General features: G+C 36.6%; 3 protein-coding genes and 1 long non-coding RNA gene across 9 annotated transcripts in view; 3 read left to right on the top strand and 1 right to left on the bottom strand.

The window, feature by feature from the left end:
• Window positions 1-2165, top strand: part of LOC116919280 (structural maintenance of chromosomes protein 3) — a 3426-nt gene extending 1261 nt beyond the window's left edge. The window contains exons 7-17 of the mRNA XM_032925254.2: window positions 1-71; window positions 133-372; window positions 443-564; window positions 621-728; window positions 791-896; window positions 969-1072; window positions 1147-1246; window positions 1328-1494; window positions 1568-1724; window positions 1781-1948; window positions 2001-2165. The exon at window positions 1-71 is cut by the window's left edge and continues 111 nt beyond it. Coding sequence (XP_032781145.2) covers window positions 1-71; window positions 133-372; window positions 443-564; window positions 621-728; window positions 791-896; window positions 969-1072; window positions 1147-1246; window positions 1328-1494; window positions 1568-1724; window positions 1781-1948; window positions 2001-2165 — 1508 coding nt within the window. The remainder of the gene's footprint in view (window positions 72-132; window positions 373-442; window positions 565-620; window positions 729-790; window positions 897-968; window positions 1073-1146; window positions 1247-1327; window positions 1495-1567; window positions 1725-1780; window positions 1949-2000) is intronic.
• Window positions 1-5120, bottom strand: part of LOC116919282 — a 6033-nt gene extending 913 nt beyond the window's left edge. The window contains exons 1-5 of one of the 4 annotated variants that reach the window (XR_004391822.2): window positions 4781-5084; window positions 4083-4207; window positions 3838-4012; window positions 3088-3764; window positions 2390-3008 (exon numbers count right to left, since the gene is read on the bottom strand). This is a non-coding gene — a long non-coding RNA (uncharacterized LOC116919282). Of the gene's footprint in view, window positions 1-1038; window positions 3765-3837; window positions 4013-4082; window positions 4562-4780 lie in introns of those variants that run through there. The other 3 variants (XR_006644453.1, XR_006644454.1, XR_004391823.2) reach the window with 3 other exon arrangements.
• A 4038-nt stretch (window positions 5121-9158) lies between these two features.
• Window positions 9159-12379, top strand: LOC116919281 (thymosin beta). Of its 3 annotated transcripts, XM_045171343.1 has the most exons (8): window positions 9159-9382; window positions 9822-9935; window positions 10096-10209; window positions 10341-10454; window positions 10864-10977; window positions 11200-11313; window positions 11462-11575; window positions 11658-12379. In XM_045171343.1, the coding sequence occupies exons 1-8, from the start codon at window positions 9238-9240 to the stop codon at window positions 11681-11683; spliced, it is 855 nt and encodes a 284-aa protein (XP_045027278.1). In that variant the 5' UTR covers window positions 9159-9237; the 3' UTR covers window positions 11684-12379. The 3 variants fall into 3 exon arrangements, with proteins under 3 accessions (XP_045027278.1, XP_045027279.1, XP_045027280.1); XM_045171344.1 differs by lacking the exon at window positions 9822-9935; XM_045171345.1 differs by lacking the exon at window positions 10341-10454.
• A 7113-nt stretch (window positions 12380-19492) lies between these two features.
• Window positions 19493-21226, top strand: LOC116919289 (acidic fibroblast growth factor intracellular-binding protein B). Its single transcript, XM_032925268.2, has 8 exons — window positions 19493-19646; window positions 19705-19936; window positions 20000-20081; window positions 20142-20170; window positions 20231-20347; window positions 20422-20707; window positions 20776-21005; window positions 21074-21226. The coding sequence occupies exons 1-8, from the start codon at window positions 19508-19510 to the stop codon at window positions 21150-21152; spliced, it is 1194 nt and encodes a 397-aa protein (XP_032781159.1). The 5' UTR covers window positions 19493-19507; the 3' UTR covers window positions 21153-21226.
• Window positions 21227-21298: the final 72 nt, after the last annotated feature.

The following is a 21298-nucleotide window of genomic DNA, read 5'->3' as shown; positions in this document are numbered from 1 at the left end:
CTAAGAAACGAGCCGTCGAAGCAACTTTGGCTAGGAAAGAACAGGCCCAGCTGATAGAAAGCATAAAGAATGTAACTAAACAAATGTAATTAACACAAATTCATGTAATACCATAGTTAACATTCTATTTAGGCGAAGAGATTATTGAGTGATGCGCAAACTGAAGGCCAGAAAGCGAGCGCTGAATTGGCACAAATAAATGAAAAGGTGGCCGAAGCGGAGAGGCGCTCCAAATTGAACCAGTCGGAATTTCGTGCTGCTCAAGGGAGACTGGAAAATCTGGCAGAGATTGCTCAGGACCTTGCATTGGAACATAGCAAGCTGGAGCTAGAACTAGCTGACAAACGCGAAAGATCAGCGAATAATAATACGGTAAGCATTTCTACTTAACTAATAAGCCCAATTCCAAGCTTTTGACTTCTACCGAACGCGCTACTTTTAGGAAAAGCTCAACGAAGAGTTGTTACGCATTGAAAGAGAGATATCCGAGAAGAACGAGGTGCTTCTAGTAGTATGTAATGATTACGATTCAACAATACGCGAAGAATTCGAAATCAATGCCAGGTGGTAAAAAAACTATTCTAAATAAAATCTAATTCTAAATCTTTGATTCAAATCAGATTGATGCTGGACGAGCAGCGTCGTCAACAGCTTTTTACAAAACTTGGGCGGGAAGCCTTATTTTCTTCCATAGAGGAAAGAAACCATTGGATTAAAGACGAACAATGGTTTGGAATGATAGTTCTATACATCGTGAACAATCCTTAGTTACTAATTTCTAACTATGCAGTAAATTAAATCGGCTCATTCTTCAAGAAGAGAAAGAACTGCGTAACATCACCAAAGACATGAAGGAAGAAGAATTGAAGGCAAAAAACTTGGAAACCGTTATAGCAGTATGTTGGCACGAAAAACGCCCCGTTTTCGTATTTCACGTAACATCTTTTTCTTCCGTGTGTTTACGTCAGGGGATCGAGGGAGAAAAGTTGGAGGCTTTAAACTCGGTGGAAATGCTAAATCAGCGTAAGCAAGACTTACTACTGGAGCAAAGGAGATTGCGAATGTCCCGCAAGTATCGTATCAAGTGCTGCATTTCAGTTTAGAACTTTTCCTTGACAGTTTTCTTTTTTCTTTTGTTAACTTAAGTGATTTATGGCGGAAACAATGCGACGTGCGTGATCATTGGAAACAATCGTATGACAAACTGGAAGGACTCAAGTGCAAACTCAGGGGTGCCATGTATTCGGTAAGAGCAAACTTTTACCCTGTTTGAGTTTGCTATGTTACTACTAGATGCTATGCTTAATGAGTAAATCTATTATTACAGCAAACCCAAGTCTTCGAAGGTATTGCAATGACACTTGACAAAATGAAACAAGAAGGACATGGCACCCTTGCCTTTGAAATGGCATCTCAGTATCGTGGCTTACTGATCGATCAGTTTACATGTGCAGATGAAGTATGCTGTGCCATCGACGCTGTGGGGGGGAACAGGTTAGGATATTGCAATGATCGTCATACCCTTTTAGAAATGGTTTTGAATATAAACTTGCATTACCCATCTCAGACTCTTCTACAGTATTGTTGATACCGATAAAGCGGCTTCTGAGATACTGAAATGGATTAACAAGGAACCCTACAAAAATGGATTTGGCTTGCCGGGTTCATTTAATTTCTATGCTCGCAATCGGCTTCAAAGAACTCCTCCAATTGGCCTCATCAGGGTATGCAGTTCATTACAATACAGAGGTTTTAAATGCAATTAATAACTGGTAAACAGGGTGAAGATGATGTGATGCCTATGATGACCATAGTGAACTGTGTCCCCGAAATGACGCCTGTAGTGGAGCAGGTTTTCGGTCGTGTGCTTGTGTGTAGGAACTTCGATGTTGCTTTGCGTGCCGTGAAAACGTATGATATAGATTGCGTTACGTTGGAAGGAGACACGGTAAAAATATTATTAGTTGCATGTCTTGTTTGTTCTACCAAGTAAGTTTTAGGTTCGACGGAACGGTGTTCTTAATGGTGGGTACCGAAGTATTGCTAGTTCTGGATCCAAGATCTATTTTGAATTCAAACAATCAAAGGGAGTAGAGCAAACTGAATTGGCCTACCTACATGAAGTGGAAAGTGCAAATCCAAGTCGCGGATCAAAAATGCATTGAAAATGCAAGTGAACTACAAAAAATTGAAACAAAACTTAGCCAAAGTAAAGTAGGACTTCTTGAAGAAGACCTGAAGAAGCAACGTGGTGCCTTATCTGTTTCCAGGCAAGCACTCGAAGGAAAATTAGCGTCTACTAGAAAGCTGATGATGTCGCTGGGAGCGCACCGTGCTAAGGTCGAAATGTTAGAGGACGAGCTTCAGAAGGTAACAAATTCAGATCATGAATGGAAAAATAAAAACACTTTTAGTTGACTTATGTTGTACTAATAGGACTTTGAAACAGAACTTGGATCGGAGGAAAGGTCTGAGGTTGACCAATTGAATGAAAGTATTCAGAGCGACAAAATAAAGCTTAAAAATGTAAATGCTACACGATTGAAGCTTGAGGGTATGAAGAATTCTCTAGAGTCACGACTGAGTGACCATCTTATGAGAACGAAACAAGATCTTGAACATACCATCCGTGAAAAAAGCGACTGTGGTCTGTATGGAGCCGAAGTCCACCAGCAAGCAATAAAAGACATGGAGGAACATCTTAAGAAACTTGAATGTAGGATCAAGGAAAACAGTAAAGAAAGTGAGATTACTGAAGACAGAATCGTCAGTTTATCCAAGGCCGTTGACGAAACCAAAAACGAGTTAGACACCACCAAAAATCGACGAGTCGAACAACAAATAGAGTTGGACAAGCGTCATGATGCTGTGCGTATTTTTCTAGTTGGATTTGGTAGTTGACGCTGATATGTTGTTTTCCATTTCGTAGATAAAAAAGATAATAGAATCCATCAAGCGGAAAGAAGCTGCTCTGGGGGTTATCATTTCAACGCTGATTACCCTTGGAACTTTTACAGAAGAAAATGAAAAGAAAATTATCGATCTCTATGCTGACTACAATGTAAAAAAGCTGGAACGAGAACTAACCTTGGTATTTAGAGCAAGAAAATAGAAATAAGTAATTTATTTTTGGAGACATGCTAATCTTCACTTTGAAAACAGGTTAAAGAACAGCTTAAGAGTTTTGAAGGAGTCAATCAGAAAGCTACCTTGGATTACGCTTTCTCAGCAGAAAAGTTGAAGGATTTGAACAAACAAATGGATCGTTTGAACAATAGTCATCGTCAGTGCATTGAGTTGATTAAAAATGTCGAGAGCAAGAAAAATAGTGCTATTCAGTACTCTCTTATGCAAGTGGCCAGATTGTTCCGCAAAATGTTTAAGACGCTGGTTCCTAGCCCGGGGAAAGGCCATCTAAAATGGACTTATGACGGCCAAGAAAGTGACTCAGACAGTGAAAACGAAGGCGAGCCCCAGGCAAGCAAGTTTTTGTCTTTTTTTTTTTTTTTTTTTCTTTTTTGTTTTGTTTGATTTTGTTTTGGTGATGTGTAAAATGGGAACCTGAACAACTTCTTTCAATCTTCTTTTCCAGATTCCTGACGTTGATCGGGTCACTGGAGTTGCTGTCAAAGTGTCGTTTTCCAGTACCACCAATATTCGGGATTTCAAGAGTCTTTCGGGTGGTCAAAAATCGGTCGTTAGTATGGCCTTCATTTTTGCTATCCTCATGATGGATCGCGCACCGTTTTATCTTCTTGATGAGGCTGATATGGTACAAAAGACTCCAAATATTATTGTCATAATCTTGGCGGAACTTGTTGATTTCTGTTGGCTTACCCTTTAGGCGCTAGATGCAAGTTATCGCTCAAACGTGGCCGCCATGGTTGGTAAATTTTCTCACAAGTCTCAGTTCATCGCCATCACGTTTCGTCCCGAATTGTTGGAACACGCAGACAACATTATAGGAGTCTCTTTCGATGCCGCTACACAGGTATGTGTGCATGTCACTGCGCTGTAAAAACAAACGATTTTCAGTTTGTGTGACCATACCGTACACAGATCAGCCGCGTCACTTCCATTACCAGAGAAGAGGCCAACGATTTTATAAGCAACCACGGAAGCGAATCAACCGACAGCAGTTGTTCACCTAGCAGCGGAGCCAGCCTTCAGTGAAATCCCGTTCAGCTTTTATGGTCTGCCTCAGTCGCTTGAATGCAAACCAGTTTTTACTAAGAATATTTTCCGTTTTTGTTGATTAACTATTTAAGCTCAACAGTTAAAGTGTTTTTATGCGTGTCGCTAATTTTTTCGCTTAGTCCTACATATCAGCATTTTTTTTTCTTTTTGAAGGACGTGTGCATTTTACCAGAGCAATTTTAATTTTTTAGTTACTTTATCCCTTATTTAAGCCGCACTAATTCTAAAGATGTCTGGACACCCTTCAAAATTGAATTTGGGCAAAATATTTTTAATACACATTATTTTCGTAGTGCAGGCAACGGTGGCGTTGCCAACTTTCCGTTGCTGTCGTTTCACTGAATACGTGGCGTTTCCCTAAATACTTTATGCAAAAAGCAAAAAGTAAAATCTTGGTTGTGGATTCTGAGAACCAGTTTTTACTTTAGAAAAAAAAAAATGAATTTCAATCTGGTTTTTTCCTTACAATATACCAAAGTATTTCAGAAGCTTCATTCAAAGTTAAAATAACTTGAACGAACCAAGTGTCATTCAATGAGTAGCAAAACTGCTGTCCAACGAAGGTAATTAATTCGTTTAATACCTTAATCCAATGCTCCTTCCAACGAAACTTGAGAAGACTTTTGTTTGATCCACGATTGACTCGCAACTTCTCGTCTTACTTCTTTTCCTTGGAGTTTTACGTATTCTTTCTCAGTTACGTCGCAGTATCGAGATTATCGTTTCTAGAGCTTCCAAACATGTCAGAACTGGTTGGACTCTGCATATGAGTTTGGTTACGATAAATGAGTAGTATGAGAACAAAGGTGCGCCAACTTGAATCTGAAATTTCAAAGAAAAACTGATGACCGAGAAATAATATTTCTTCTTTATTTTCCTCGTTTTTCCTCCTTATTTTCTTTTATAGCTAATCGCAATCGTGAATGCATTTTTAAACGTTAGATGTCTCTTCGCTCTTTTAAAGGAAGCGCCTCAGGGCAAAAGTTGACAGCAAAATAGAAAAAAAAAATGCCGGTACAATTTCTTTCACCACGACTAGGTTTCTCTATCTCCCTTCTGCGCTCCCCCTCCTCGCATTAAAAGTCTACCCCACCAACTGGCGGTTGCTGACTCAGTCGTTCGTGAGGTACCAGCTGGTTCAGACGTCCCACAGCCGAGTTCTCTTCGTTTCCCACACTGGTGATATCGTCGTCGTTCCTCTTTCATCCAAGTCTCCAACTGTCAAAGGGCGTATTCTCTCTTCAGCCAAAAAATATTTTTTTTTTTTTAATTTTTTTTTTTTTTTTTAAATTTTTTTTTTTTAATTTTTTTTATTTTTTTTTTTTTTTTTTTTTTTTTTTTTTTTTTTTTTTTTTTTTTTTTTTTTTTTTTTTTTTTTTTTTTTTTTTTTTTTTTTTTTTTTTTTTTTTTTTTTTTTTTTTTTTTATTTTTTTTATTTTTTTTTTTTATTTTTTTTTTTAATTAAATTTCCTCTCCCACACATTTTTTTTTTTTTTTATAAAAACGACGCTTTTTTTTTTTTTTTTTTTTTTTTTTTTTTTTTTTTTTTTTTTTTTTTTTTTTTTTTTTTTTTTTTTTTTTTTTTTTTTTTTTTTTTTTTTTTTTTTTTTTTTTTTTTTTTTTTTTTTTTTTTTTTTTTTTTTTATACAAAAATTTTTTAATTTTTTTTTTTTGATTTTACACGCCACGCCGGAATCAATTAGCACGAGACTACACTATACATTAAACCGGCGGAGCTCTCCAAGCTTTTTTTTGGTTTTTTTTTTTTCCTTTTTTTTTGCCCCCCCAAGACCCAACTTCGTGTTCTCGTCTTTCGATTCGTTCTTTTTTATATGCCTTTTTTTGTAAATGTTTTCCGTCCTTATAAGGACGAAAGCAGGCGACCTTCTTTTTCCGAGTCACGCCGGTTGGTCCGACAGCGTGCCTGTCTGGGTAACGGAGCCGTTGTGGTATCTTATAGACGTTTTTCTAGCTTTCCTCTTTCCACGCTCACAGGTTCTCCTGATCGAAAAGATTCGTTCTCAACCCTCTTTTTTAGAACTCCTTATTTGGGTTGAAAATTTTCCAGAAGAAGGGTTATATGCACGCATATCTATTCAGAAATGGCTCGACTGGATCGCTTCACCTTGTTCAGTCACTGTTTAGTTCACCCCAACGATAGCTTCCCCCGAATATTACCTTCGTCGGGGGGAATCTTTTACATTCCTGATCACTGATGGAGGGAGATCTCATCTATTCCTTTCCAAGGGAATTCTTGTGTATAAAAAAAAAAAAAAGCTCTGGCTGTTGGTGGTGTGTATATACAAATAAACTGAGATTTTCTTTTTTATTGACGCAAGGGCTTTGTGCGTGAATCATACCCGGCGGCTAGGTAATGACCGGACTCTTGCGGAGAGGGAGGGGGGAGGACATGAAGCGGATAAAAACACGTACATGTATACACTACAAAAGCCGAATAGAAAACAGAGAGAAAAGGAAGAAACGAACGGGGAAGAGAGAGAGACGGACGAGGGAACTGCGTAGATCGAGAGGATACCTCCTCTCTTCCCGAGGTTATTCGTGTTTAAATATTTAAATCGTCCTCTCCTCTTCATCACAAGAGCCCGTATTGTTGTTTTACTGACGAGGTCGTCTTGTATTAAAAAATGAGATTTTTTGTATGTATCTATTCATCTTCTTTTTTCCTGCTGGCTGTCGTGTTGGGGTGAATTTTTGGTTTTTCTCCCGTCGTCGTCTCTGGGAACAATATCAACAGCTGGCGTATAATTTTTCCGACTGTGGGCGCCATTAACGGAAGCGGAAGGGGCGTAAAGTGTTCCCTGCGGTCTTTAAGGCCAAACGTAACAGGGGAATTTAGTTTCGTGCGGATTTTTTTTTCTTTTTCGGACATTAGCTGCTGTCTGCTCTTTACAGTTCAGTACTCCGCAAAGTTAAACAAGAAGCAGCCAACGCAACATCTGTCGATAGTGGCTATATTCCTTGCAGCAACCGTGGTTAGTTTCCAAATCATTTCGTTTCTGTATAGTTGACTAGTTTCCCCTGGCCCCTTTTCCCTATTCCGGCTTTTTTTCCCTTCAGTCTGCTGATTTTGTTGCGCACTCGAAAAGTCTCTTGACGGGCGAAGCGTTCAGCAAGAAGAAGAAGAAAACTACAACAGCTGCTTGCGTACATTAAGGTTTGTTGTACTTCCTAAAAATGGAGAGTCGACACTCATCAGTAGGAGGGGTGGTGAGCCAGACTCTGGAGAAAAGCAAAATGTCTGGAACTCGACCAGGGCAGGGTTTTTTTTTCTTCTCTTTTCCATACTTGGAACGAACACACCCGGAAAAAAAGAAGATATATTTCTGGTTAATGTCATTACTTGGGGGGAAAGACAAGAGTGCGTGTTGTCCTCCCTTTCAATATACTTTACTGCGTGTCCCCCAGTGAAAAAAAAGAGAAAACGGGCATTTGTTTGCTATGTACCAAAGTATAATAATGCGCTTCGTAAAGTTGTCGCAGATACAGCAGACATTTGGGCACATATATGTGGGCGCGGAAGCTAAATTTACTGCCTTCGTCGATCAACCAGCAGTGAGCGGCACGAGGTGTTTTCGGTCGACGAACCCCGTCTTTCCGAAAACAGACGATGGAGCAACCAACTACCTTTTGTTTTTTTTTACCCTGAAAATTTATCTGTAATTCGATCTAGTGACATCTAGCGGTATTGCATCATTTTATTCCGTCTCGAAATTCCTGAGAAAGTCGGTATCCTTTCCAGGTAAAAAAAACCCACAGAAACAGAGCATGTAGACGACCATATGGCTGTGATTTTTCCCCCTTCCATTATTTACGAGCCGTTTCTAGGGCACCACCCGTTTCTTTTGGAATGGAACAGTTAGCCATTTCGTGGAGCTCTTCGTTGGTGCCCAAGGTGTGAGAGAAACTCTGAGGCCATCTAAGAAGGACGATTACCTCTTCGTATACCTGATGGTTTCAATTTCTTTTTCTTAAACATTTGTTTGAAGGTGACTTGGTATAACCTGGATCGTGACTCTTCAATTGCCAGACGTCTGTTTTTTGTTTTTCCTTTTCTTTTAAATTGCTCGAAAATTGCACGGATTGAAAATCGTTTTCGTGGCCTCTTGTCTCAGCACACTGTTCAGATTTTAAAGTCAAATACTCTGCAAGGATTGCGTGTCGTTTTTACGCAAGAATAATTTTGTCGTTAGAGAATTTGGGAAACGATTGCGTTGACGAGAGTGAGGCCAACCGCGCACTTCTTTTTTTTATATATTTTACCAGGAGGTCTGGAGGGTTCGTTCAGCGTGAGGAACTTGCATTATTCTGTTGGTAATCCCGCTCTTGGCCTTTCTTCTAAATTCTTTTGCCCACATTTCAAAGATGTCGTGACCGTTTTATTTTATTTTTCTCTTCCACCTCTATAAAAAAATAAAAGAAGATGCTGCTGCTCCATCCTCCACAGTCTCTAGGCACCACTATCTCTCTGTAATGGCAATCATAATTGTCTATTGTTGAAGCCACCAGCTTGGGGCGATATCCCCATCCTGTAATGAGCTGTTTGCGATTGGTACCGGGACGAAGATTACAATAAAAAAGAACAAAACATCCCACATGCTAATAAAGAAGCGAAAAAAAAATGATTTATAATTGTAAAGAAATGTTTTTCTTGTACTTAAAAACTCTTTAATATGGCAAAGTGTACAAAATCACGTAGTAATTTCAGGTGGAGAAAGACGAAGTTGTTGATAAGAGGCTATCAATCATGCATTCACGAACAAGCTTTGCATCCCCCAGGAAATGCGGTGTATCGATAAAAAGTTAACTGCGTATATGTAGGACGTGTGACCGCACAGTTGGCTCGGCCAACTGTTGAAACATATCTCAAATAAAACGCAATCAACTCTAGGGTTAGTCGGTTTCTACATTCATCCGTTCTCTTTTTCTTCCTGTTTATTCACAGTATCGCAACGCCAATCAACGAAACTAGAACTCAGTTGACTTTTGTCTACCGAAAGGAAATATCTACTATTATACAAAATGGCCGATCAACAAGTTCAAACCCCGAAGTTGGAAGATTTGCCCAAAGTGGCTGAAAATCTCAAGAGCCAACTAGAACACTTCAACACTGGAGCGTTGAAGGACGTCGAGACCCATGAAAAAGTGGTTCTTCCCACCGCTGAAGGTAAATAGATAATATTCCCTTATTTATTTTGTCCGTGTCTATCAACTTGTTTGAATCGGGTTTTTATTTATTTATTTTTGTTTTGTGTGTCCGTCACGTTTTGCTACTCGTTCTCCTCGAGGACATTTATTGCTGCTAGCAACAATTGTTACATCTCGTATCACTTGATAAACCACTTTGTCTGTCAAGTTCACTTGACGAGCAGGTTTAGGAATTTGTATGGTGGGCGTAATAGTTTTTTCTAATGCTCTTATCTTTGTACCCTGCGTGAGAGCCGGATGTCAATTACGAGCACATAAAGTGAGTCCCTGCTCCGTTTTAATATTCGTACGTGCTTCATTGAAACACGTAACGCTCCATCGCAACCGTAGTTCCTTAAGAAAATGTCGACCGAGTTTCCCAAAAAATGATTAGTATGTATGAACTATATGCATATTAGATGTGCAACAGGAAAAGCAGCACAACCAGTTCATTCAAAGTGTCGAAGGTTTCAGTACCGACGCCCTTCGAAAGACGGAAACGGTTGAGAAAATCGTTCTGCCCAATGCCGAAGGTAAATCCAACGTTAACCCCAATCTTTCGCACGTGTTTCTGTGAAGAAAAAAATAATAACGGCTAATTTCGATGGAACTGTGGCATTCCTATAACATGCCACCAACCAAGTTGACCCTAAAATGATAAGATTTATCAACTGCTATGTATGCGTGTGTTAGATGTACAACAGGAGAAGCAACACAACCAGTTGATTCAGAGTGTCGAAGGTTTCAGTGCCGACGCCCTTCGAAAGACGGAAACGGTAGAAAAAGTCATCTTACCGAATGCCGAAGGTAAACATAAAAATCAACTCGACCCACAATCCCTGCTTCCTAAAACCACAGCAGTAATTTGTCGAGTCCTAATTCTTTAAGATGTCGTCCAAGTTTCAAACAACAAAAAATGATTAGTATGTGCGTGTTAGATGTGCAACAGGAGAAGCAGCACAACCAGTTCATTCAAAGTGTCGAAGGTTTCAATACCGAAGCCCTCCGTAAAACGGAAACAGTAGAGAAACTCGTCCTGCCCAATGCCGAAGGTAACTTGATCTAGCTGAAAAACAACACCCTAAATTCCAAACTGCTCGACCGGAAGAATGCTGCAAAATTTAACTAGAAAAAAACAAAAACAACTTAGCTCGGCCGAGTTAACAACGCAAAACGGACCCTTCTACTGGGCTACTTAACATGCTTGAATTAATCTCCTCCAACGGTGTGCGCTCAGATGTGATAACTTTAGCCCTTTCTTTAAAGTTTTTTTGTTTTGTTTGTAATTATTATTTTTTATATATAAATAAGAGCCCTGCATCGTGAACATTAAAGCTGCATTCCTCGCTTAACTACTGGTGAATGCTCGACCACTGAGGATTTTGTTTTTTGTTTTTAGTTTCTCACTTTTAGATCTACCAGTTTTTAAATGATTTTTTCCCCCCTCTATTTTCACGACAGAAATGGCCACGGAGAAAGCTGTGGAGACGGTTTTGAAGGGAATCGAAGGGTTCGACCCCTCTCAACTTAAGCACACCGAGACCCAAGAGAAAGTCGTCCTTCCGGATGCTGAAGGTAAAGTGAATAAACGTTATGGTGCCGTGTATTTAAAACGTCGTGTTCATGGTGTGGGGTCGTAGCATCAATGAGTCTCGTGATGGGTAGGGCTTGACATTTGGGAAGGTTTTTCACTATCGGTTATGCTCTGTTCACGAGTTTAAACCATTTAAATTCAAATGGCACTTTGTTTTTTTCGTTTTTTTTACTGTTTGTTGTCCTTTCCCGACCTGACGATAGCTGTCCAACAAGAAAAGACGCAGCAGAATTTGCTTCATGGTGTTGAGTCATTCGACAAATCTGCATTGAAACCCACTGATACCGTGGAGAAGATTATCCTTCCTGCTACGGAAGGTAACAATCAACAGCCATTTGTTTTGTTTTGTTTTTTTCTTTAAACATCTGTTGTTTCGTTTTTCTATGATTCTCCCGACTTTCCCATCGTGGCGCCGTTATTATTTATCGCTCACTTATTCCCCAACTTCTCTCTACCCGAAAAAAGATATTGCTCAGGAGAAAGGTCAACAGCAATTGCGCGAAGGTATTGAGACCTTTGATCCCGCCAATCTGAAGCACGCCGAAACCCAGGAGAAAAATCCACTGCCAACTAAGGAAGGTATTATCGTAGAATGAAAATAGACGTTGAATAATTTTTCATTATCACTCATGTTTGCGTTCTCTTTTTCCCGTTGTTTCAGCAATCGAGCAAGAAAAGCAGAACTAGAACTAGTTCACTCGCATTCTCTTCAAGTATAATATGGTCGGTGGCGAGGGTTGGAAGACATGTATTTCAACTATTTTGCATTGCCATACATGGTTTCGAGTCCAGCCATTGGTTGCTCAGGTTGGACTCCTTCCCTTGAAAACGATTGTTTTTTTCTTGTTTTTTTATAATGGGAATATCATTATTTGCGTGGGAGAATGAAATAATTCATGAGCACTTGCTGAACTTCCGATATTAACTTCTCGCCATCTTATTTTTCTGCATTGCCAATTGCCGAGTAGGACAGCAATGATCGCCTCGGAAGTATTTGGTGTTTTCACCCTATTTTCCAACTTATCCCATATCGGTGCTTGATTATCCCAATCCCCCAAATTCAATGCTTCTGTTCTTTGCTAAATTTCTCGCGGTTGCCTTTATATCTTTCTCTAGTTCATTACCAGAAAAAAAAAATGCAAATATCTTCTATAGAGCTTCGTTTTCCTCATTCCACACAGATTCGATTCATCATACCTTATCTGTTATCTGCCAGTGCTGTCTCAATCATTTATGAAAAATGGAAAAAGTCGAAGCCTCGATTAGTTCGAACTATCAAACCCCTGCAATTTTATTTTATCATTATTTAATCATATAGTTTCTTTTCAAAATCATCGGGAGTCAACTGGAGCTTGTTTAATAAACACCATACTTGGAAGAAGATATAAACAACATTTTATCCGTGCAATTTACGTTTCAGGGAATTGAAAAATTTATTGGCTAAAAAGGTAAAATTTTCAATGCTTATGATCGTTGTCTCATTACAAATACGCAGCAAAACTTCAAAATTTGCATAACTTTATAGGAAAATTAGCTATGATTTGTGTTCTGGTGAGCTTTTCCCATTTTATTTTTTGTAATTTTTTCGCAGTCGGTTGAATTTCGAATTCGAAGAAAAGTTAAATTTGTCCAGTTAAACATATCCGAATTCGAAGAAAAGTTAAATTTGTCCGGTTAAACATATCCGAATTAGAAGAAAAGTTAAATTTGTCCAGTTAAACATATCCAACATGCAACAAGTATTCGGTAGGCAGACCTGCCGTTCGATCAGCAAAATGTGATCGGTGATCTTGATCTCGATCAGCCTCAAAACTTGATCGATCGATCGTTCAATCGATCAGTTTTCGATCAGGAAATTTTTTAAAATCCAAGCTTGCCTTTTCTATTCCCACCAATTATATGTGTTTGTGTATTTCATGAATCAATAAGAAGAGTGTTACAAAAAAATTACTTCTTGGAAGTTTTAGCAGGATCATCTGCCCAAAATCCCCTGTTACTTACACTTCGTCTTCGACATCTATACTTGATAACGAGGTAGCTTCAGCCATAATCAAAGAATTAACCAAAATGATTGTAGTGAACTCTGAACTATTCCTGAATCCTGACGGAGAATTCAGAGCTTTTGACAGACTCTATGGCTTCTTCCCAATAAAAAAGAAGAAGTTCTATTAGCGAATCATAGATGGCGCTGCGGACGCTGATCGAACTGATCAATGCATTTTCGATCTCGATTTCGATCTCGATTGAGGGAGTTGATCGATCTATCGTTCACGATCAGTAAAAACTGAACGGAAAAGGTAATACTAGGGGCCCTCACTCCGTTCAGGAAGTTCCCGATAGGCTCCGTCCTGGACTCCTGGTCGCCAATTCGCCATAGAATCTCGGAAACCGTTTGCTCTCCGGCAAAACTGACTCCGTAATCCGTATCCATGTACTATAAAGCGTACCGTGAACATCTGTGCCTTCATCCCACCTTGGTGGTTTTTAACGTTTAAATCAAAAACTATAAGACCAATAGAAAAATAAACCTGATTTTCGTGATTTTCATTGAATTCTGAATCGAAATCATGTATTTTAAGCAAAATTTGAAATTTGGCCAAAAATGAAAAAGTGGGAAGGGTATAGCCTTCCCACTTTTGTCAAAATCGGCAAAAAACGACATCTCTTGAATTTCTCCCAAAATCACATGGCATATTCGAAATTGAACGCTGATTTCGATTTAGTCATTGGTTTTCCTCCTTAAACCAGCCGTTTTTTAAATTAATGAAAACAGTGCTGTTAGCGCATCAACTTAATTTGTGGTTTTTTACGTTTAAAACAAAACTACAAGACACAAAGAGAAAAATAAACCTGATTTTCTTGATTTTTATTGAATTCTGAATCGAAATCATGTATTTTAAGCAAAATTTGAAATTTGGCCAAAAATGAAAAAGTGGGAAGGGTATAGCCTTCCCACTTTTTGTCAAAATCGGCAAAAAAATGACATCTCTTGAATTTCTCCCAAAATCACATGGCATATTCGAAATTGAACGCTGATTTCGATTTAGTCATTGGTTTTCTCCTTAAACCAGCCGTTTTTTAAATTAATGAAAACAGTGCTGTTAGCGCATCAACTTAATTTGTGGTTTTTTACGTTTAAAACAAAAACTATAAGACCAAGAGAAAAAATAAACCTGATTTTCGTGATTTTCATTGAATTCTGAATCGAAATAAATGTATTTTAAGCAAAATTTGAAATTTGGCAAAAAGTGAAAAAGTGGGAAGGGTATAGCCTTCCCACTTTTTTTTGTCAAAATCGGCAAAAAACGACATCTCTTGAATTTCTCCCAAAATCACATGGCATATTCGAAATTGAACGCTGATTTAGATTTAGTCATTGGTTTTCTCCTTAAACCAGCCGTTTTTTAAATTAATAAGAAAAACGGGCTGTTAGCGCATCAACTTAGTTTGTGGTTTTTTACGTTTAAAACAAAAACTATAAGACCAAGAGAAAAATAAACCTGATTTTCGTGATTTTCATTGAATTCTGAATCGAAATCATGTATTTTAAGCAAAATTTGAAATTTGCAAAAAATGATTAACGAAAAAGTGGGAAGGGTATAAGCCTTCCCACTTTTGTCAAAATCGGCAAAAAACGACATCTCTTGAATTTCTCCCAAAATCACATGGCATATTCGAAATTGAACGCTGATTTCGATTTAGTCATTGGTTTTCTCCTTAAACCAGCCGTTTAATTTAAATTAATGAAAACAGTGCTGTTAGCGCATCAACTTAATTTGTGGTTTTTTACGTTTAAAACAAAAACTTTAAGACCAAGAGAAAAATAAACCTGATTTTCGTGATTTTCATTGAATTCTGAATCGAAATCATGTATTTTAAGCAAAATTTGAAATTTGGCAAAAAATGAAAAAGTGGGAAGGGTATAGCCTTCCCACTTTTGTCAAAATCGGCAAAAAACAACATCTCTTGAATTTCTCCCAAAATCACATGGCATATTCGAAATTGAACGCTGATTTTGATTTAGTCATTGGTTTTCTCCCTTAAACCAGCCGTTTTTTAAATTAATGAAAACAGTGCTGTTAGCGCATCAACTTAATTTGTGGTTTTTTACGTTTAAAACAAAACCATATAAGACCAAGAGAAAAAATAAACCTGATTTTCGTGATTTTCATTGAATTCTGAATCGAAATCATGTATTTTAAGCAAAATTTGAAATTTGGGGCAAAAAAAAAAAAAGTGGGAAGGGTAAAAGGGAAGGGTATAGCCTTCCCACTTTTGTCAAAATCGGCAAAAAACGACATCTCTTGAATTTCTCCCAAAATCACATGGCATATTCGAAATTGAACGCTGATTTCGATTTAGTCATTAGGTTTTCTAAACCTTAAACCAGCCGTTTTTTAAATTAATGAAAACAGTGCTGTTAGCGCATCAACTTAATTTGTGGTTTTTACGTTTAAAAAAAAACTATAAGACCAAAAAAAAATAAACCTGATTTTCGTGATTTCATTGAATTCGAATAAAATTTTTTAAAAATTTTAAATTTTTCAAAAAAAAAAAGGGGGAAGGGTATAGCTTTTTAAAATCAATCTCTACAAAATATCGATTAGCATGGTTTCTCCTAAACCAGCCTTTTTAAATTAATAAAAAGTTTAGCCACAACAATTGTTTTAAAAAAAACAAAAAATAAACATTTTGATTTTCATTAATTAACAAATATGTATTTTAAGCAAAATTTAAATAAATGAAAAAGTGGGAGGGAAGCCTTCCCACTTTTGTCAAAATCGGCAAAAACGACATCTCTTGATTTCTCCCAAAATCACATGGCATACCAAATAACGTTTTTTTTTTTTTTTTTTTTTTTTTTCCCTTAAACCACCCTTTTTTAAATTAATGAAAACAGCTGTTAGCGCATCAACTTAATTTGTGGTTTTTTACGTTTAAAAAAAAAACTATAAGACCAAAAGAAAAATAAACCTGATTTTCGTGTTTTTTATTAAATTCTGAATCGAAATCATGTATTTTAAGCAAAATTTGAAATTTGGCAAAAAATGAAAAAGTGGGAAGGGTATAGCCTTCCCACTTTTGTCAAAATCGGCAGAAAACGACATCTCTTGAATTTCTCCCAAAATCACATGGCATATTCGAAATTGAACGCTGATTTCGATTTAGTCATTGGTTTTCTCCTTAAACCAGCCGTTTTTTAAATTAATGAAAACAGTGCTGTTAGGGCATCAACTTAATTTGTGGTTTTTTACGTTTAAAACAAAAACTATAAGACCAAGAGAAAAATAAACCTGATTTTCGTGATTTTCATTGAATTCTGAATCGAAATCATGTATTTTAAGCAAAATTTGAAATTTGGCCAAAAATAAAGAAAAAAGTGGGAAGGGTATAGCCTTCCCACTTTTGTCAAAATCGGCAAAAAGACAATCTCTTGAATTTCTCCCAAAATCACATGGCATATTCGAAATTGAACGCTGATTTTGATTTAGTAATTGGTTTTTCCTTAAACCAGCCATTTTTTAAATTAATGAAAACAGTGCTGTTAGCGCATCAACTTAATTTGTGGTTTTTTACGTTTAAAAAAAAACTATAAGACCAAAAGAAAAATAAACCTGATTTTCGTGATTTTTATTAAATTCTGAATCGAAATCATGTATTTTAAGCAAAATTTGAAATTTGGCCAAAAAAAATGAAAAAGAAAGGGTATAGCCTTCCCACTTTTGTCAAAATCGGCAGAAAACGACATCTCTTGAATTTCTCCCAAAATCACATGGCATATTCGAAATTGAACGCTGATTTCGATTTAGTCATTGGTTTTCTCCTTAAACCAGCCGTTTTTTAAATTAATGAAAACAGTGCTGTTAGCGCATCAACTTAATTTGTGGTTTTTTTAAAACGAATTTTAAAACAAAAACTATAAGACCAAGAGAAAAATAAACCTGATTTTCGTGATTTTCATTGAATTCTGAATCGAAATCATGTATTTTAAGCAAAATTTGAAATTTGGCCAAAAATGAAAAAGTGGGAAGGGTATAGCCTTCCCACTTTTGTCAAAATCGGCAAAAAAAGACATCTCTTGAATTTCTCCCAAAATCACATGGCATATTCGAAATTGAACGCTGATTTAGATTTAGTCATTGGTTTTCTCCTTAAACCAGCCGTTTTTTAAATTAATGAAAACAGTGCTGTTAGCGCATCAACTTAATTTGTGGTTTTTTACGTTTAAAACAAAAACTATAAGACCAAGAGAAAAATAAACCTGATTTTCGTGATTTTTATTGAATTCTGAATCGAAATCATGTATTTTAAGCAAAATTTGAAATTTGGCCAAAAATGAAAAAGTGGGAAGCCTTCCCACTTTTGTCAAAATCGGCAAAAAACGACATCTCTTGAATTTCTCCCAAAATCACATGGCATATTCGAAATTGAACGCTGATTTAGATTTAGTCATTGGTTTTCTCCTTAAACCAGCCGTTTTTTAAATTAATGAAAACAGTGCTGTTAGCGCATCAACTTAATTTGTGGTTTTTTACGTTTAAAACAAAAACTATAAGACCAAGAGAAAAATAAACCTGATTTTCGTGATTTTCATTGAATTCTGAATCGAAATCATGTATTTTAAGCAAAATTTGAAATTTGACATGACAAAAATGGAAGAAAGAAGGTATAGCCTTCCCACTTTTGTCAAAATCGGCAAAAAACGACATCTCTTGAATTTCTCCCAAAATCACATGGCATATTCGAAATTGAACGCTGATTTCGATTTAGTAATTGGTTTTCTCCTTAAACCAGCCGTTTTTTAAATTAATGAAAACAGTGCTGTTAGCGCATCAACTTAGTTTGTGGTTTTTTACGTTTAAAACAAAAACTATAAGACCAAGAGAAAAATAAACCTGATTTTCGTGATTTTCATTGAATTCTGAATTGAAATCATGTATTTTAAGCAAAATTTGAAATTTGGCCAAAAATGAAAAAGTGGGAAGGGTATAGCCTTCCCACTTTTGTCAAAATCGGCAAAAAACGACATCTCTTGAATTTCTCCCAAAATCACATGGCATATTCGAAATTGAACGCTGATTTCGATTTAGTAATTGGTTTTCTCCTTAAACCAGCCGTTTTTTAAATTAATGAAAACAGTGCTGTTAGCGCATCAACTTAGTTTGTGGTTTTTTACGTTTAAAACAAATACTATAAGACCAAGAGAAAAATAAACCTGATTTTCGTGATTTTCATTGAATTCTGAATCGAAATCATGTATTTTAAGCAAAATTTGAAATTTGGCCAAAAATGAAAAAGTGGGAAGGGTATAGCCTTCCCACTTTTGTCAAAATCGGCAAAAAACGACATCTCTTGAATTTCTCCCAAAATCACATGGCATATTCGAAATTGAACGCTGATTTCGATTTAGTCATTGGTTTTCTCCTTAAACCAGCCGTTTTTTAAATTAATGAAAACAGTGCTGTTAGCGCATCAACTTAATTTGTGGTTTTTTACGTTTAAAACAAATACTATAAGACCAAGAGAAAAATAAACCTGATTTTCGTGATTTTCATTGAATTCTGAATCGAAATCATGTATTTTAAGCAAAATTTGAAATTTGGCAAAAAATGAAAAAGTGGGAAGGGTATAGCCTTCCCACTTTTGTCAAAATCGGCAAAAAATGACATCTCTTGAATTTCTCCCAAAATCACATGGCATATTCGAAATTGAACGCTGATTTTGATTTAGTAATTGGTTTTTTCCTTAAACCAGCCATTTTTTAAATTAATGAAAACAGTGCTGTTAGCGCATCAACTTAATTTGTGGTTTTTTACGTTTAAAACAAAAACTATAAGACCAAGAGAAAAATAAACCTGGTTTTCGTGATTTTCATTGAATTCTGAATCGAAATCATGTAGTTTAATAAAATTAATGAAAACAGTGTTGTTAGCGCACCAACTTAATTTGTGGTTTTTTACGTTTAAATCAATAACGGCAATTATGAAAATCGACTTTATTTTTACGTTGGATCTATAGTTTTAAAGTTCTTTTAATTCAAAGTGGTTGCGCACGAAACCACTTTGATTGCGTTTTATTCTAAAATTGCAATATTAACGAGAAAAACTAAGATTTTATCCGAAATCAGCGTTCAATTTTGTTTATAATTGGTTAGGGTTGATCAATTTACAAGTCAATGATATTTTGTTATATTTGTTGTTCTTAAAAATAAGTCTGACAAGATAAGCCCGACATTTTTGCCAATCTGAATTTTTTTCCTATACTTCAGAATAGTTCGAAAATAGGTGAATCAGATAAAGAATTTATCGAGAATCAAGAAATTTGACTTTGTTTTCTCGTGGGACTTAAAATTTCTGAATTAAACGTAAAAAGGAACTTAAAAGAACTTGCAGAGGAGGAACCGGAACCTATAGACAATAAAGGGAGGGCCCCTGTTATAAATGGTTCTTTACGAATTGTGTGCCGAAACGAGATGTTACTTTGCCTTCTAGCGGGGTAAAAATACACTAGATGAAATATGGCAGATACTGTTGGCGAGTTGTTTTCTTATTTCCCCAATTTTGTAAAATATTGTTTACGTTTTCTATTGACATGGAGTGTAGTGTTGATGTGTTTGTAGGAAATACAACCGTCATCGACCCAGAAATATGTAACTTTGACACACCCAAATTTTTATGTCAAACATTAAAATTGGTATTCATTTTCAGATCAACTTTGGGTTGATGGCAATTCCGCGCATGAGGCCGCTGATGTTTTACAAAAAAGAGGAATTCTTCAACAATGGGGAGCAAATATGGATCTGTTAATGTCAGATGTCCTTGATCATTATCGAACATTTCATATGTTAGAAAAGACCTTACATACTCCACTCAAGTTAACAGCTACTGGGGAATGGACATTCCAGATTGACGGAGATACTCAGCAGCTGCTCATTGAAAAGTACACTGAAATTCTCTTATTTCTGTCTGGCTTACCATTTTATGTCTCCTCTGGAATTCTCAGATATTACGAATTGGATGATGTAGTTGTTAGAGAAGTACTTGGAAAGAAACTCTCCTCTAGGCATAGAAAAGATCTGGATGAAGTAAGGAAATGAAGAAATAGCACAAACATGATAAAATTTAGTATATATATTCATACCTAGGTGTCAGAGAAAACGGCAATATCCCTGAGGTGTGGGTAAAGTTATTATCCAATGGTTCCAGGTTATCATTTATGTATTTGTCTCATCAGGTCATGCAGGAGGCAGTTTGATAATGTTAAACGAATTCACAAGCTTGTTGAAGAATTACCAGGCCATATTGTGAACAATATTCAGCATAATTTCCTTCTCTCAACTGAACTGTCAAGGTGAACCAGTCAATATACATTTTACCTTTCATTATTTATTTATTTTAAAAATCTTTATCACTATTTTTCACAAGGAAATATGCTGCAGTTGTATTTATAGCTGTTAATCGTTTCGAAACAACCAAGAGAAAACTACAGTATTTGAATTTTTCCGATTTTTACCACTGTGCTCATCAGATGATTGAACACTGGTCTTCGACCTCTTGTCATGCTACTTCGATGAGAAATCAGTCAGAAACAGAAACGGAGATTGAAACCGATCTTGATGTTGATAGAGGCTTTTTGCACGACTTAAGAGAAGTACGCATACTGCTTGACAAAGAAAAAGAACTCAAACATCTAGTTTGTTCTCAGCTAAAGGTAATCCATTTATTGAATTAGACTCCTTGTATCTTGTCTGCTTCTGATGTTATAAAATATCATTTTAGGGACGCCTAACGGACAAGATTTATTCCGATATGGAGTCGTCTTTTAAAACCCATTCACGTTCACTAGTTCTGTTGGCTGGCAATCTCAATCGATCAAGAGAACTGCGATCGCTCTTCGTAGACTTGGTGGAGCGCTGTGTTGAACCACTTAGGCAAGCCAGGTGGACATCAAGAGATTTGAGACTATTTCTTGATTATTATACACCCGCCGGAGTCCAGCTGTTTAAAAGGTTTTTTACACCATGGTGGTCGTCAAATTGATAACAGTTTACTCATTGTTTTATGTTGATCCATCTAGCGATTCAGCAACAGCGTTGGTGTGGGAGCGTTATATGAAAGTAATCTCCAGCTGCCTAGTCAAAATCTATCATAATTAGTTGTGTATAAATGCAACGCTACCTCTTTTTATTATGCTGTAAACCTGTGAAATAATATTAACTTCTTCATTTTCTTTCGTTTTTTTATCTCACGAAACTCTGTAAAAGAAAACCAGGTACATTAGCAAACAAACATTTTAAACTGT

This window comes from Daphnia magna, linkage group LG3 (genome assembly GCF_020631705.1).
Source record: "Daphnia magna isolate NIES linkage group LG3, ASM2063170v1.1, whole genome shotgun sequence".
In the NCBI taxonomy this organism is placed as follows: domain Eukaryota; kingdom Metazoa; phylum Arthropoda; class Branchiopoda; order Diplostraca; family Daphniidae; genus Daphnia; species Daphnia magna.
Note: the sequence above shows the minus strand (reverse complement) of the source record. Positions and strands in the feature narration are given on the sequence as shown.